Below are 18,432 nucleotides of genomic sequence, written 5' to 3' on the forward strand. Positions count from 1 at the left end.
AATTGAATGATCAAGATATATGCCTTTTGGGTCGAAATGGCTATATGTTGTTTGTATGTTATTCTTTCTAATAAGTAAAGCTCATGTATTTCTCCCATTTTTATCAAAATGGTTTGTGAGGTGAAGAAATTATCTGAATTATATTATCTAGATTTATGCCTTGTTGATTATGAATTGCTATATACCTTTTTATTATTGCTCTTTCTAATATGTAAATGTTATGTATTCACCCATTTCATTTGAATTATTATATGAAGAGAGCAGTCTAATTAGTTGTCTGGCCCAGATATATGGTTATGTTTCAAGTTATAAATTATGATTTCAATTTTGGTCTATTTCAGTAGTTTTGAGCCAAAACCAACTGAAATTGCTGTTGTTTGATCTTTCTTGTTCTTTTTTGTTTTAACAATTGTACTTAATATTTTCTAGCATTTTCTAATATATATCAATGATTCAATGTCACATTTATCTGAGGCTCTAATGATACAATGTATGTTATTTTGGCTAAGCTTTGTTATTATAGCAAATGAGATGCAATCTTGATGTGTCTTTCCTAATTAGAAAGCATTACATGTTCTTATGATTCTTCTTTTTTCTTAGAAGAGCTTTTTCTCTTGTAATAGAATACAATGGTAATATTAAAATGAAATAATGAAATAAAATAATTTTTGTTTAGATCAGTTATTCATGTGAGATAGAATGAAATATGATGGAAAATGGTTTTTTTCCTCGCTTAGTTGAATTATTAAAATGGAATAGAATGAAATGTCCTTACATGGTTCTTTTTCCTTCTTAAATGAGTTACTACAATGAACTAGAATGAAGTATGCTTAGACATAATTTTCTTTCTTAGATGGGTTGTTCAAATGGAATAGAATGAAATATGTTCAGAGAAAAGTATAGTTTATGCAAGAATAAGAGTCTATTAACAAATCTGTGGAGTATCTCGGGCATATTCGGGTAGAAATTGGAGTGTATTTTTAGCTTGAAATAAGGAAATGCAAAATAAGTATCCAACAAATACCATACACATTCAATAAGTATCAATATCTAATATATATCTAGTATGAATGAGGCATGAAATTGAAGTATCAGTGCTTCCTAGCTTGTTGAACAGGCTTTCCAGTGGCTTAAGGATTGTGCAAGTCATGCATGTAAGGAATCCTATGGGATCCTTATCCCACGAGATCAAAGTAACACAACGGAAACTAGAAACTAGAAGTAAAAAATAAACTAAAAACTATAGTAGAAAATTAAACCAGAGCACAATTAACCAAGGGATATAGGAAAAGGAACTAAACCTAAGCAAAGGATAACTAGAAGGCCCCATAGTCCCACACCTTCCCTTCTTGCTTGGTGTTTAGCCCAGTTTTTGGTCTTCATAAGGTCTCGGCAGAAGAACTCCGACGCCTCACCGACCCGTGGCGTTGCACCACGGGGTCTCAAGTAACTTCTTACCACTCAAGAAAATTGAGAAGAATCTCAACATAATTTTTTAATGCTTTCAATAATTGTTGAGACTCAAGAGGTACATAGGAGATCGTAGTTATAGGAGATACCTCCTAAAGTCAATAGGTTTTTTCCTAATTCCAGTAGGGTACAAATTTCCTAAAAGAAAGTAAAGATAAATGAATCATAGAAAATAAATTTGTAAGTCTTGTTGGACTTATAACTCATCCGACATGAGCTTTTGGAAGAAAGAAGCAAGAAAATTCAGTAAAATCCTTAAATTATCATGTCGTGGAATGGAATTTACATAAATATCTAGAAGTTCATCAGCACTGACATGTTTTTTATACATTGTCGATATCTTCCTCATCCAACCTCCATTTTTGGTGATTCAAGATGCATTGGAAAGCAAACTCAATGCCAGATGCTGTGGAAGTAGTTTCATCTGAAAATTTTAACCGTGTTGATGCTGGTGAAGCTTTGGATATGTGCTTTGGACTGCTTTTCATTAATGTGGCTCGATATAAGAGTCGAAATTTAAGCTAATTGGACACCTATGAGTCAAGTGCCACCTTGTATTCTTGCTTGAAAAGGTGCTTATTAGTCTGGTGGTCTTCCAGAATGTGTCTCATGACTGTCATCCCACCAGTTGTTCTTAGCATGAATCTCAAGGATTTGACCTTCAAGCTTGCTCAAGTAGAGGTTTTGGTGTAGCCATATAATCATCTTGAGTTGTGGTAGCCTTGCATCAAACATGTTGCCCTTATGAGACCTCCTCTTGGATGCTTGGATCCCTTGTTTAGGCATGTGGCAGGTATAGGGTCCCTTGACTGCATTAGCGAGTCTAGATGGAGTCATTGCTATTCTACTGAAGAACTGCCCAAACTACTGAAATTTATATTTTTGCATTTTATCTATTCTAGTTGAATTTGATATTTTTATTTGATTTTTCTTAATGAATTTTGGAATCTTAAAGGTCCCATTACTTAGTTATGTATTGAATTGAATGGCATTAATTTTTGAAGGGCTCTTTTGAGTGCTTCTTTTGTGTTGTTTGACTTTGGGTAGAACCTATAGTGCTAGCTCCTTGGTTTGTGAGAGAGGACCTAACTCTGATTGTGGTGGTGATTGGCGACCTCAAAAGCCATCATTGTTCCCAACAATTGAAAATCAAGTTTTGGAAGTGCGAGCCTAGTAGTATTGACTCTCTTATGCCTAGGAGTGTTAACTCTCCTATGCAAGATTTGAAGTATCAGTAGTTTAGTACTGATACCTATACTAGTTAAGGACTGCTATGGTATGATATTGGTATGTGTCATACATACTGTATAGATACATTGTATGGTAGTTTGTGACAACATGACGAAGGTGACATTAACTTTCATGCGTCTGTATTGTATAGTTCCAAGGGGTGTACTGAGTATGGGTTCCCTATCTATATGATATGGTGCACATGGTATGGATTGGTGTGAACTAGTGCTTCAACCATGGTCTGCCGTACCGGTCCGTACCGGCCGGTACGGGCCGGTACGTACCGGTCCGGCCTGGGGCCGGTACGTACCGGTCCGGCCTGGGGCCGGTACGTACCGGTCCGGCCTGGGGCCGGTACCGAATCAGCATAAAATCCGGTACCGGTAATTTATTGTTGAAGAACCAGTACGGAACCGGTACGGACCGGTACGGGACCGGTTCGGACCGGTACGCCACCGGTACGGACCGGTACGCCACCGGTACGGACCGGTACGCCACCGGTACGGGCCGGCACCGGTACGCCGACCGGCACCGATACGCCGACCGGCACTGGTACGGCGGACCTTGGCTTCAACCTTTGCTCCTGTGACAATCCTTAGTTGTCCATATTGACTTCACACAAGCCAACGCTCTCCGTAGTTTGCAAGAGAGGAATCTATTGCTAACTTTGGATGGCAGCCAAGCAACATCAAGCATCATCATTATTAATTTTAATTGAAAATAAGATTCTTAGAATGAGAGCTTGGGATCGATAACACGTATACATTGTTCCCTTGGTTATCTTCCATATCTCAAATTCTCAACATGTGCAACATTTGTGATCATTGATATAGATGGTGTCGATAGCAATGTGTGATCATGCAATGCAAGGCACATAATTTTCCTTTTTGATTGCATTGCTTCCTCTTATGCTACCACAAAAATTAATACACTAATGAGCATGCTGCAGCAGAGTTTGTGCTTGCTACTTGTGAAATGCATCTTCTTTTCTACTCAACCATCTAATAATCTCCTCATCAATATCATCACCATCCAAAGCCGAGTGAAGAACTCTTCATCTTTGAACATGCATATTTAATCAATTATTTAAATAATAATTAGTTAAATAAGATTAATGGGATAATTACCAAAATGCATGCTGATCTAAAATTAATGGCTCTAAATTATATATACTTGCTCTAAAATTTTTAAGATTTAAGTTAATTTTTATTCTTTTAGAAATTTTTACGCAAAAATTAACTTAAAATTTGTAGATATTCTGAAAATTCAAATGGTTGAGGAATCTTCTTAATACCTCTGGATATTTTCCCAACCGGAACGCATTGTGGTTCTATAAATTTTACAATTATGCCAATTTTAGTCAAAGGTTTGGATGCTTCAGAATTGTGCCCAAAATTGATGCAATTCCAACATTAATATAGTAATATTATTTGCACACTAAGGTTCAATATGCGACCTTTGTCCCCAAATTATTATTTTATCAATAACCATTTATTTAAAAAATTATTATTATATAAAGATAAAATAATTATTAAAAAAATATGGAGTTGTAGATATCTGTTGCTGTTGGAATCGGCCCGACCAAGGTGCTGAGCTGGTCAAGCTATTAGAGTGCTCAGACGATCAGCTACTCAGACCAAGGAGGTCGGATGAAGATTGTGATGTGCATTCGAGGTGGTGATGTGGTGGCTGCTGTGCTTAGGTGGGGATAGCTCTGATGCCTATCGTTCTCGAAGTGACGCTATATGGAAGAAGACTATGCTCGGACCTTCGATCCGACGTTGGATCTAATCTGAAAAAGCAAGATAGAGAAGTCCTCTTGCCGGAAAGTGTCCGATGAGGGTCCGATGCCTACGTCAGATGGACTCTCAGAAAATAGTGAAGATGTTGTGAGAGCGGAAAAGTGGCAATACAAGGTGTTAAAGGGCTCGAGAGCATTTACTTAGAGAATCCCTCGAGAATGGTTTATATAGGCGAGGGCTAACGCCCATCGCCAAAATATTTAGGCAAGTGGATCAATTGTTTTTTGGTAACCTATCGCACGTCTTGAAGATCATGTGCGGGCATTTCACCTGCGCCTCTCGCTTCACACATCTCGCATGTTCGTCATGCAGTTATGTAAACCGTTTGCAATCGTGGTTGAGCTGTCGCTGGCTGGGGGGAGTTTGAAATTTGAAAGATTCTCCGCACGTCTCTAGGGTTGACCATGTGGCATGTTTTCACTGGTTAGTTGGAGTCTTCATGGCAAGCTCTCATTAATTGGTTCCGAGGTGTATCAATATCCACGATACAACATATCAAAAGTTTTGTGTCAAATGGGAAAAATTTTGGCATTATATTTTCTTTTCTTTGATTTTGGTCTAAAAGGCCAAAAAAAAGATGTAGAGTGGACCCGACTGGGTGTTAATCTATATTTGGTCTTGGAGGTGCCAGATCTGAGCCTTTTCTTCCCCTCTTTCTCTATTTCTCCCTTCTTTCGTTCCATATCATGTATGAAGCAAATAAAGAAAGAAGAGTCTCAGGCATCTCTTTTTGACATGACTTAGTACCGGTGGGTCTTGCTGGTAACAAGATGGCCTGTTTTTCCAAGTACTAGGGTTTTGGACCCATCTCTGGACCTAACATCTCATTAATATGATTCAAGACAGTTAAGACAGACTGGTAAAAACTGAGATTTCAATTCTTGATCTCACAATAAAATCAAGCTGTCTTGTTGGTTTTCCACAAGTTTATTTGTTAGGTGATATATGTGCAGATATTGATGGTAATTGCTATTTTTTCTTGTGCAGTTAGCACAAATCCTCTATTCCTTCTGAAAATAGATAGACATTCTAACGCCCATCTTATTGTCCTAAAATATCTACTTATGATTTCTTTTTCATCTTCTCTCTTTTCTTTTTTAAATTATTTCATATAAATTTTATAAGTTTATTCTTATTCTGCATCTTTCTGAATGATCATTGCTCTTACTATATGAGATATCATTGTACTATTTTAAAAAATTAGCTTTGAATATGCTTGAGTTCAGGAGATTAATTCAATCTTTTTTTTTAAAAGAATGAGGTATGCCTAAGGGTAAAATTGGCATTTTTAATTAATACATCAAATTTTGGTACGGTGTTTCTTCCAAAATCAAGTTTAGCTTAGACCAACTGTTTGAATATTGTTTATAAAGCAATCATATAGGTTTTCATTAAATTTTGCTAATTTAATCTGTTGATCTAACTACACCTAACTCACTAATTTGTTGTTCTATGTATTATTGCAGTGTTGACGTTGAATTTCCGAAAGTTACCTTTCATTTTGAGAAGTCTCTTACTTTGACTGTTTATCCTCATGAATATCTCTTTCAAGATAAGGTAACTAAGATCTGCAGTTTGAGTTTGTTGGTGTGGGTGAGGGACCTGAATTTTTTGTCCTTTTCATGCTTTAGTAGCATTTGTTCTATAAAACATTTTCTTGCTAAGCTTGTTTTGATGATGGAATAAGATGTGTTACTTTTTTCAATTATTCGATAATGCCTTAGCTAATTCTTTGCTTCATTATATTTTCAATCAGAAGGATCAAGGCGATCAGGATCATCATATAGCGAACAGAAATATAACTTCTTGATCAGCAAGATCTGAAGGACTTCTAATTTATATTTCTTTTGTAGATTTATTAATAGCTAGTATTCAGCATATTTAGTGGCCCATCTTAATGGACTCAAATGAATTTTTAATTCAAAGCTAGCTAGGAAGAAATTTATTTTTTTATAATGTCATTGATGGAGTATATAATCCTTGATGGAACAGAATGAAGAAGAAGCTTAGTCAAAGCCAATTATAATCAGATTCATTAATATTTATTGGTTGTGGTGTGATTTATACATTTTGAAAATCTTATTTAAAGAGGGAACATATGGATCATTTCATCATATATTGCTTACTTTAGCTTGTACTACTATAATAATATTTTTCCTGATGTAGCAAAACCAAAATCTAATTTGTAATTGAAGAAAACTATAAAAGCTGAAATTTAATTTACTGGATTTCTTGTCACATGATGTAGAACCATTCTTTCACTTAGGCTGAACTTCATAGAGACCTTCAAAAACATCGTGACCCTTTAGCTTAAGGCTTAAAGTGGATGTTCTGGTTGTACAGTCCTGTGTGCTGGATCGTACTTGTATGTGATGAGTGGAAGATATAGGAATACCACAAGCAGCTAGTTTTTCCTATATGGTAGTAGCTAATGCAAGGGTTTTATACTAATGATGCCAGCAAAAATAAACCAATTCAGATGGGGAACAATGCAGAAAAATGTCAATAATAGAAAATCAGTGGCAGATGAGAACCGTTACTGATTCAAGTGTTTGACACCCAGCACTAAAATTAAATATATGCAATTTGAGTTACAAGGGTTGAGTTATAAGTGTTGGGCCTGATGATGGCAATATAATACCATTGAGGCCTAAAAGATTTCATAGGGGAAGTACCAAAACATTCATTAAAAAAATGCTGATCTTGCATAATATTCTGAAGAATTTAGTGTTCAATGCTCATATTCCAGAATTGCCTCAAGACTTTAGTATGAATCCTCCATTCCAATTTTGAAGATTTGATCATCTAGTGTAGTTGCCAAAATGATAACTTTGCAAAGCAGGTAGTGAGGTTGAATAAAAGAGATGGTGGCTATCATAAGTACCATGACAAGTGTAAGACTCATCATCTGAGAATCTTTATTTAAGATTTTCAGCATTTGAATACAGATAGGTTATGAAAGTTGCTAGTATATTCATTTATTGGAGTTATGTCCCATTAAGTCAATTAGAAATAATCAAAGTTTGCTGTGCCAGAACTGAGGCCCGGACCGGTTGCCCGACGGCATGAGTCGGTACGCCCTCATGCTGTTCTGTACCAGATTCGTACCGACATAGTAGAGGAGGCGGGGGAGGAGAGAACCAGAGAGAGAAAAAGAGAGAGAGAAGGGGGAGAGAGCGAGGGAGAGAGCGAGGGAGGCAGACATCCGGCGGAGGCTGACGGAGGGCCGGGGAGCTGTGTGGAGGAGTGGACGGGCTCTGCCTCCGGTTTTTTTGTTTCGTTTGAAATAGGGGTCCCGAAGAGGGGCCTTTTTTATTTTAGAAAATTTTAAGCAAAGTCGACAATAAGGAATTTGCTGACTTCACTTAAAATTTTTGAAAATAAAAAAGGGCCTCTCCGGGACTTTGTTTCGAACGAAACAAGATAACCAGAGGCGGAACCCCTCCTCCGCCCCTCCGCAGGCTCTCCGGCCCTTCGTGGCCCTCTGCCGGCCGGTTGCCACCCTCCGTCTCTCTTCCTTGCTCTCTCTTCCTCCCTCCCCCGCTCTCTCTCTTATCTTTTCTTTCCTTTTTCCCCCCCTCTGTCCTGATTTTTGGTTTTGGTTACCGGAACTGTCCCGTTCCACTGCCGGTATGGCTCAGTACGCCCCAAACTGGGCGGTTCGGGATGGTTTCGCCGACCATGAAAATAATTGTACGAGAGAAAAAATTTAAAAAAGGTTAAATAAAATAAATAAAGAAAGGAAGAAAAGGTTTGCCACTAGAGTAGCAGGTTATGGTATTTGGGGCTCTTATTTAGAGTATTTCAACCATAGTTATGAAGAAACATATTTCTTGGTCAATTAGGAGCTTCCTAAGAAACGCATATGGAAATGAGTGCGATTCGTATGGGAAACTTGCCAGAAATGAACTCTTGATGGAACAGGAAACTTATCGGATAAGAAACTGATTTAGAGAAAAAGATTCATTCCTCGCTCCTAATTTGATCTATCCTATTTGTTGTCAAAACACCATCATGCTGCGAGGTGCAACTGAGCAGTGTGTCGCTCATCATCACTGAGAGAGAGAGAGAGAGAGCGAGAAACACTTGCATTCTCTACAGCTACTACTATTCACCATCACCCATCACCTCAAGATTTTTTTTTTTTTTTTGCTAAGGTGGGTGGATCATACCAGACGAGTACGGATGCACCCAATAAAGTCAAAAAATAAAATACCTCGGAGTGCTAAGGGCAACTCTCCATCTCCAGCCCACATGGTGCTACTCAAGTGACTGGTTACATAAGTAACCACCTAGTCCGCAGATCCATTAGCTTCACGAAAACATGATTGGCCTAGAAGGCCCCTCCATCCCTCACCATTGCCGAGATATCTCGGAGCAAAGGGTGGACACAACCATTACCCCTTGGACCTCTCGGATCTAATTGATAGTCGTGGTTGAGTCCTCCTCCAGAACGATGGAACTGGCCTGTAAAACACACCGGGCATGACGAAGGCCCGCCCAAGCGGTCCTCAGCTCCGCATCCAGAACCGATATGTCGAAGAGTTGACTGCCCTCTGCCACCACGACCCTGGCAGATGGGTCCGAATAATAAAACCCATGCCGCCCCTCATACCTCCGTCCAAGACAGACCCATCGAAGTTGACCTTGAGAAAACTCGGAGGTGGAGGCTCCCAGGTGAAAAACACCGTACCGGTCACCTAAGAATTCTTTAAAGAAGGAAAAATAACATAGGCTGTTTTGTTGTTTGGGATGATTGGAGAAGTGATAACATGAGTGCCCATCATCTAGATAAGTTGTTTGTATGGCTTTTGTGCTCCAGATGCACTCCCACTTCTTTTTAATGCTTGATAAAATACTCTCTCCCCTCCCAATTTTTTCTTTCAAGTTCTTTGTTTTTTCATAGTTTTTTTTATAAAATTTAGCATATGTTATGTTATAATTTCCCATTTCCCTCATTTAGACTTTTCTAAAATGTAGTCTCCCACTTCCGACTTTCATATTGTTTCTCAACTCGCATCAGTTTCCCGTCATGGTAACTATATTCCCAACAGCCTAGTGATCCTCTATGTATTATATGTCTCTTTTTATTTCTATATTCAGTTCTGTGGAAGTCCCACTTTGAATGTGCTACACCTTAGAGTCCTTTTTTTGCCACTAATTATGATTCCACTTCACAATTATAAGAAATTTCGAAGCTTACAAAGATACATTATAGAAGATCTGGCTGTGCCAAGGCAATGTTCTCCACTATTGGAATGGATAAATGCCTTGAGAATCTTTTCACAATTCTGTTGCTCGATTTCAATGCTCTATTGTCCACAATTATCAAATCGCAACCACTTTAGGAATTGTATCATCTTTTCAAGAGACTCATTTTTAGATCTAACTCCCAATTGAAGCCAAGATCATGGGATCAATCGTGCCTCTTCTCTAGTTGAGTGAATTCTACCTAGAACACCCTCATCTGATCTTCATTTCCAATAGTTAGTAGAAGGTCAAAACCTTTTTATTTAGATTCAACTTAAAGCCTAGCTCTCTTCCTTTTCACTCGTAAAGATTCATGTGCACTATTTGTGAACTGGGTGGTTGTTGGAGTTCATATTGTTATTTGGCAGCCTTAGCTCCTAAACTATGCTTGAACATACCATATTGGCCTGATCTTTTCAAAGGGCCTCTTTCTTGTCTTGAGACACTCAGACTTTATCTTGAACTTTCTTCTTTTTCTGTAGCTTTTCCTCATTTTCGCACCCATTTTTTCTTGGTAAAATGTTTTCTTTACCTGTTTCATCTCATTCTATGCTGATCTATGAATTTAATTCATACATCCGTGCATGAGAGTTTCTGATTAAAGCCAACCTAAACCATATGCTAAGAAGGTGAGATGGTTGAGGTTAATCAAGCACATTTGAGGTTAAACCCGAGAAAAGGACACAAATGGATGAGAAAGCCTTGTTGCGGTTATGGTAAAGTAGATATTTCACTTGTATTCTAACTGAAAACTCGTGGGAGAGTACAATATTATTCTTTTACGTAGCCATAAAAATAATCTGGAGATCTCCTATCAAACTTAAAATAATTCTCACTCAAGATATATGGAAATCAAGATTGTGATGATGCCCAGTAATATAAAATGTCAATAGCTGCTCAAACATTAGAGTTCAGAAAAATAAACTGCAGAAACTATAAAAATGCTATGTTAGAGTATTTGATTTGCAATATTCATTTGAAATGTGGATAAATTGAAAATTTCAGTTGCCTTTCAGGAACCTGAGAAAGGACAACAAATCTCTGTACAGTACTAATTATGTGCCAGCACATATGTCCTTTAAATTAGCCAAAGTAACTTCAGTATGTTGGTTGGTTCCTCTCTCAATGGCACTTGCACTAGGAGAGGCTATGGCCTAGAAGGTGGCTCCCCACCATTATTCTCAAAAAAAAAAAAAAGAAGAAGAAAAAGAGAAGAAAAAGAAAAGAAAAGATGCCGAACCCCTTTTTTTAAATGGTGGAGGTTTTCTGTTGGATCCCTGGGAGGTATTTTTCATAGTTTTTGTTTGACATGGGTAATTCTTACTTGATTTCTTTGAAATGTTGGTAGCATTCACATCATTATTCTCAAAAGAAAAAGTTGCAGTATCAGCCAATTCTTGGTTTCTAAATGATCTTTTTTAATCTTGTTTGCCTCTTACATGTTTTAAGTTTTCTCTACAGTTTTAGTTAGAATAAATCAGTTTATCTTTTAATATGTGAAACTAGATTTGCTGGCAAGTATTACCTACAATTTTTAGGCTTATATTATCTGGAACAGAGCGTCAACTTTCTAATGATGTTGATTTGCCATTAATTTTTGTTATTCACTTATTCCTAAATGTTACTTGTCCACATTTAAAATTATTTCAGTGTTCTAGTTTTCCATTTAAAAAACTTTAAAATATCATTTTTTAAATCATTTTATCTTCAAGTTTTGTTCAGTTGATGGTATATGTGCAGGAAGATGTCTGGTGTGTGGGTTGGCAAAATAGTGGAGCACAATCAAGGGATGGGAAAGATATGTTTATATTAGGAGGTACTTAATAATTTTTATTGCATATTATGTTTCCCTTGGAATATGTTACCCTAGTAGCATGGTTATATCACAATCCATATCCACATTAGTTATAATTAACTGAATTTACATTCTGAGTATAATAGTTAATAACAGTCAAAATTGTTATGATCCTAATCTATCTTCAATCAAAACCTACTGGACTAGCATATATAACAGTTTATAGTGGTTTTCTAACATAGTTTATATAATGAAATGCTTTCGATTGATTTATGTTTTTTATATTTATCTTAATTCAGAATTTCTCCTTGCAGCTTTCCCATTAAGTGGTAATCAATAGCTTTGAGGCATCCATTTAGTATTTGGTTTGAGATGATATTTTAGATTGAAAGTACTAAAGAATGGATGTTTAAATGTCACTGTCTGGATCCAGTTTATGTAACAAGTTATCTCTTTTAATTCATAACTTACTGCTTTTGTTGCCAACTTGATATATAAGTCTTTTTGGTTATCATAACTAACTATTCTTACACCTATTTGGGTTAGCTCACATGGTCAAGGTATGATCCGTCAAAGTTTGATAATATTTTACATTTGGTTCTTAACCTAACAACAAGCCTCCTTATTTTTGCCAATTGCCTAGCCAGGCCAATTTTAGTTATGAGAGAAGTCAAGTAGACCTGTCAATAGTTTACCTCACCCAATTAATCCAGATTTGGTAAAATATTTCGACTTGATTTCTTGTTTATGACCTAAACCAGTTATTTGATATAATAATTAGTTGAGGCTCAAGCCTAGATTAACCACTTCATAATGGTCCAAAATTCAAGGTTCGCTGTACCGGTCGGTATGGAGCGTACCGTACCCGTACCGGTATCGGTACACCAATGTCGGTACGGTCGGTACCGAATGTACGGTACCGTACCGACACTCGGTACGCCTATACTAATGCGGCACCGGTACGGGGTTCGGTACCGGTACGGCGAACCTTGGGTCCAATAAACATGTGTGTTAAAAACTAGTTTCAAGTTATAATAGTAGATATCACGATATATATATATTATATTAGAAACCTGATTATTGCTTGAAAATATATTCAAAAATAATGATGATTAGTCTTGTTATCTTGGCTGGGAGGCCTCCTATGTTTTCCCCACCTGATCCCCCTTACTTGATTACTTGCTTGCTTGCTTTCATGGGCACTACACGAATCGAGATCCCCTCTCTCTCCCTCCCCCCCTCTATCTCCCTCTCTCCCTCTCACCCCCTCCTCTTTCCGCTCTTCACACTTGATGCCAATGCATTGCTTGCTATCAATCCCATATATGATTTCTTTCCATAGTTAGTCCCTCAAATTATCATTTCTGCTTGCCAATTCCCTAGACGGCATTTTTTTTCGTGAGTCACTCCAAACGACCTTTTTGCATTGTTTATCCCCTAACCAAGTTCTATCTCTTATCTCCTACTAAAATGTCCTTCATCCCATCTCAATCATTGTTTAGTCCACATCCCATTTCAATCATTGTTGGTCCAAACCCCACCTTAACACATGGTGGCCTTTAGCCCATCCCTTTCTCGGTGATGAACAACTCTCACCACTACCCTTAACTACAACTCGCTTGCAAGTGAACAGATCTGTTCACAAACAAACTTGTCATCAATCTTGATTGAGCTTGTTTAATTAAGAAATAAACCAAGCTCAAACTCTATTTGAAGCTTGAGTCATAGAAGAGCTGGGCCTAAACAATTTAGGCCTGAAAAAACAAATAGAAGCTAAGCTCAACTCAGCTTGATAGCAAGCTTGTTCTTTTAACGAAGAATCCAAGCTTGCCAACAATCTTGCCAATCTGTTGTCAAGCTTAGCTTGAGCATAAGTCTCCTTTCATATAAGCTTGAGAAGCTTAGTACTCAACTTGGCTCATCTGTACCCCTAACCTTAACATAATTCTAAACAGAAATTCGTACCTAATCCAAGCCCAAAAATCGAAATCCCAAATCAAACCCAGACACTAACACCTGATCGGGTCAGGTTCGCTATTTGTTGAACACACAAATTTAGGCCAGGCCAAGTTCATGGCAACTTTTCACCAACTCATCAAGTTATTGGGTCAGGTTTCACATTAAATTTCCTCGGTTTGATTCAAGTCGACCCTAACCTGATCCATTTACATGCTCAAGGTAAATAATAAGTGAAAGCTCATAATTGCCCTAGGACTAGCTAGACAAGGAAGAACAAAGGCACATTAGTGCAAATTATATTTGAAAATTTATTTGAAGTGTTTGTTCTTGCAAATTTTCTGATATTTGGTTTATGATGGTTTATAGTTGTTTAAAGGTTTAAAGATATCATTTATCATGTTGTTGTTGGGTAAGGCTCAATGTCATACTTCATGCTTTGTTGTGTCTTATTAGAGACTAGGACAAAAAATATGCAATTTTGTCCACAAATAAGAAAAAATACATTGGGGTATCTTTTTAGATTCTAATGTAAACTACTACATTGCTTTTTAATTAATTGTACATGCATTAGACATTTAAACAATAGATCTTATTCCCTTGAAGGATGTTAGAGTATACAATTTATGTTGATTCACTCTGACAAATTGAACCATCAAACACCACAATCGATAAATTGTTGTCACTAATATCTTTCATTGTTCTAAGGAGCAGCTTTATATGCAATGGTCATAGGCACCAGACAGACTTTGAAAGTCGTGATAATCTTCCTCAAGTGGGCTCCCAGATGGGAAAAATGACACTTCTAGTGTTCAACTTGGTTGGTTAAAATATGTAACCACATCTTGTGGCCCAGCATGCTTCGAGCATAACTCTATGTTGGATCTTAGAGATCCAACATGATTAGGTATGCCCAACTCACACAAGTTGGAAGAAACCTACGAAAGTGTACATAACTCAAATAAATGAAGCAAAGTGCATGTTCATGTGATATATCAATAATTGAAATACCATTTGTCTAATTACAATCTGCATATTGTTAGCAGTATAAGTTTTAGTATTAAACTATTCCAAATTAAATTTATAACTATGGAGTGAAATCATTTAGAATAGAAATTGATAGAAATATTTTGAGGAAAAGTATGATACTTTGATCAATTTTCTCCAAATCCATTACAGGTTCAAGCTAGATTGATTCTTCATTCTGTTTTCTGAGAGCATATGGATGCTTGCACATTTAGTTACTAGAGTTAGGCCCCCCATTGCAAAGAATACTTACATATGAAAACTTTCGTCCACTGCCCATCTTTCTTACAAAGCTTTGACAACAAATGCTAATGAAATCAACAAAGGTCATGGGCCCAGCTCATTTTGGTGTCTAATCTGCAGTTTAAAATAAGTTGCTTGTAAAATGCCATTTGTGAAAGTCTTTTTACCCATAATTGTTTTCAAAATGTTGTTCTAGGAATGTTTAGGTCAATTTTTGCTATCTCAAGACTAGATCTTGTGCCGATACTATGCTGGTATAGTGTTGTACACCCAGTATGGGGTTAGTTTGACATATGGAGACTTAGTATGCCCCTCGTACCAAATCTCGGTTGGTACCTATATGGTACGGCATGCAGGTATGGGGTGGTATTCACTGATATGGCAAACCTTGTTCTAGATACCCTAATAGTTTAACCATATGGTAAATAGAGAACACTAATCACCTATTTCTCAGACATAGTACAACCTATTAAGAAAATTCTTATTTAAGTTTATTAACAGAAACTCTTCGAGTAGAGACCTTAACACACATGCATGTGTGTGTATCAGCTTTTGTAGGAAGTGGCTAGATAATATGGAAGGATCTGATTATCAGAAGCTAGAAATTATATCCAATTGTAGAGTAGTATCTCTTGCATCTATTAAGCTAATGAAAAAAGGATTCTTTTAGCACTCGATAGAGCTAAGTATGATCTTGTGAGGTTTCTTGGTAATTGGGCATGTTTTCTTGAGTTGCAAATAGAGATTCTATTTGGCGTCTCACTAAAAGATCAATATATTCCATTTGGGAAAGTTAAGAATTGTTGGTTTCAGTGTGTATAGTTACATTTCCTTTGAATTGTTATACTGGTGACTTTCTCAGAACAGGTCCTGATTTTCAAGGTACCAATGTAATTACAGTGAAACTCATTTCAATTCAAGACATCTCTAGATTGAAATTTAGAATTTATGTCAACTTGAGCATATTTGTCCATTTGTCACCATGGAAGCATCTCTATTTTGGCAAATGATAACAACCATGTTCTGATAAAACTTAGCACGTGTCATGAATTCATTCTTGACCATATGTGGTTACTAGGCACATGCCTTGAATCAAGGATCGCCGAACCGATACTGGTAGGTGTACCGGTTGGCATCGGTACCGGTTTGGACCGGTATCACTGGTTCAGCCTGGTTCACGCATCCAGAAGCCCCAAAGAAATGGAACCGATACGGGTCGGTATTGTTGGCCAGTTCAGGTTGATACCGGTTTTTAACGCCGAACTGGACCGGTTAGAACCGGTACGGGCTGAATCGGCTAGTACGGGCTGGTGCAGCATTCCTTGCCTGAATGCATTCTTGACCATACTTGGAGGAAGCCTATTTTTTGGATGAGTTAGCATGGTATAGGCATAGGCCACATATTTGTAAAAGCAAAAGGGCTAAATTTTCAACTACTTTGAAACTATAAGTACAAGAATCTCTAACTCTTTCGATGATTTAAGAGATACTACCAATAATTCTTGTTTCTTTCATAGTGGACATGTAACATGTTCATAAACCTGAAGTTTGTCTATTCTTAACACAGTGACAGTTTTTCCAATCTTAAATAGATATATAGACCAAAAAAATATGTGGAGAAGAAGCTTTTATGCTCATTTTAGTTGGTAAAAGAGTGGTCCAAAAGCACCACTAATTATGGGATGCTAATACAAAGGTCAACAGAAAAATGCTGGTCTCATTATTTTTTCACAGTCCATGGATACATGTCTCGATATACCTATATATCCTTTTATTATATAGTTGTGGTTCATACTCTTGCTCTTACCAAGCATCATGGCAACAGTTCCTCTAATTTCGTGAAACTTCTTCATTGCTGCAGAAGTTAACAACTTGATTAGATTTGCAACTTGTTTTTTCTCATTGAAATTGTAAAATCTTAGCTCCATTTAGCCTCCAATCTCTCACTTTTTATGATACTGTCAATGCAGATATGGTCCTATCAAATAAGTTAGTCATTTATGATCTTGAGAATCAGGTTGTAGGTTGGGTCAAACACAACTGTAAGTATCATTGATCACCAAGTTAATCTTGAATTTTTTTGCAAATTTATTGCTTCATTTAATTTTAGAATTTCCTTTGTTGATTAGCTTCATAAATTTTCCTGTGTATAAGATTTTGGATTACAAATAAGTAACTAGGTGAAATTTTGTTCCATAAGAACTAAACTACGTTTGCAGACCTAGTTCACCTATAAAGGCAGTTGAAGTAGAAAGAACCATCAGAAATTTTTGTTTATTAACTAATAATAGGTGGCAAAAGATGGGCCTGAATATGTACTCTTCAATAAACATTTTTTTATTATATTATGAATCCAAAATCTTCGAGGAAAGTACAGAAACCCTCCTTTTTCCTATTAAAAGATTGTTGTCAGGCAAGTTATCAAATTTCAACGGTAATCTTGTGAAAAGGACTTATGAAATCTACCAATTAATAATTTTGCTAATTAATTAGTGACCCCCAAAACCTAAGATGATAAGGAATGATTCAACAATTGATATCGAGCTCAACAGCCTCTCTTCTCGCACATGTGGCCTGGACCATGCATGTGGAGAGAGAACCAAGTCAAGGCAAAGACAAGGCAACACAAAAAACATTAGTCATGGATAATAAATAATTAGGAATAATTAGGTAAATAACTGATTTGGAGGGGATTCAAACTCACAACCTCTAGCAAACTTAAGCTCTTATGGTTCGCCATATCAGTGTATACCACCTCGTACTGGGTGTATTGTACTGTATAGATATTGAATTGAGACTCGTTATGGGGAGCATACTGAGTTTGGTACACCGAACCGACTGTCATTCTGGGCGTACCAACACTATACCAGCATGGTACCGATGCGGGGTCCAGTACCGAGACGATGAATATGTTAACCAAACCAATTGACTCCAAAAACTTTAGTTGATAGTGAACTGGTCGACAATTACATCAAACTGAAAATTCAATGTAGCATGATAGGTATGAAGCCTCATGCAAAAGTCCTAGATATCAACTTAGATTCTAATACCTTCAAATTTGAGGAACAAATAGAGGCCTTTGATTAGGGCATGCAGCCAAATGCATATATATGAAGGATTCGTAAATAAATGAACGTTTGTGCACGTGTGAAGGTTTAAAGTCTCAATACTGAAATTCGTATCGGTAGTTTACTACCATGGCATAGACATATGGAAATAAACTAACAATACGCTTCAAGGCACTGGCAGAGCAAAGGTTAGATGTAGTACAATGTGTCGGTACAGTATGGTACTAAAGGATTTATTAGTGCCAATGCCTTAACAGTACCATATCGTACTTCAAGGCATGCCCATGTACAAACTCAGCAGTATGCACAAATGCATACACTGATATCAAGAACATACATTGAATGCTTATCTTATTAGGAAACTAAGTCAAATGTATTGTAAAAAGGGGTTCACACTCTAACAATGGTAATGTAGTCTGGGGTGCACATATGTAGCTAGTAAATAAACAATTTTGCATGGTAAATGTAGACTTGTATATGTAAAGAAGTATGGATAATGAGCTTTATCTAAAAAGTTCAAGGTCAAGAAAAACAATATGGAAAATAAATAATAATATTTGACTAGAGAATCAAGGGGGAATTGTCTTTGTTA

At 37.0% G+C, this 18,432-nt stretch overlaps 1 protein-coding gene across 8 annotated transcripts in view; it reads left to right on the plus strand.

The window, feature by feature from the left end:
• The window catches only part of LOC103705757 (aspartic proteinase 36-like), a 33,851-nt gene that overhangs the window by 11,533 nt on the left and 3,886 nt on the right, over positions 1-18,432 (plus strand). For 2 of the 8 annotated variants that reach the window (XR_015972090.1, XM_088708764.1), the window contains exons 7-9: positions 5,969-6,059; positions 11,475-11,568; positions 16,743-16,814. Coding sequence is in view for 4 of the 8 variants with exons in the window: in XM_088708764.1 (XP_088564890.1) it covers positions 5,969-6,059; positions 11,475-11,568; positions 16,743-16,814 (257 nt within the window). In the remaining 4 variants the exon portion in view is untranslated. Of the gene's footprint in view, positions 1-5,968; positions 6,060-10,768; positions 11,037-11,474; positions 11,569-16,742; positions 16,815-18,432 lie in introns of all 8 variants that reach the window. The other 6 variants (XR_005513288.2, XM_039129988.2, XR_015972091.1 and 3 more) reach the window with 5 other exon arrangements.

Source organism: Phoenix dactylifera, chromosome 12, assembly GCF_051530095.1.
Source record: "Phoenix dactylifera cultivar Ajwa chromosome 12, Ajwa_hap1_PhDact_Kaust_v1.1, whole genome shotgun sequence".
NCBI lineage: Eukaryota > Viridiplantae > Streptophyta > Magnoliopsida > Arecales > Arecaceae > Phoenix > Phoenix dactylifera.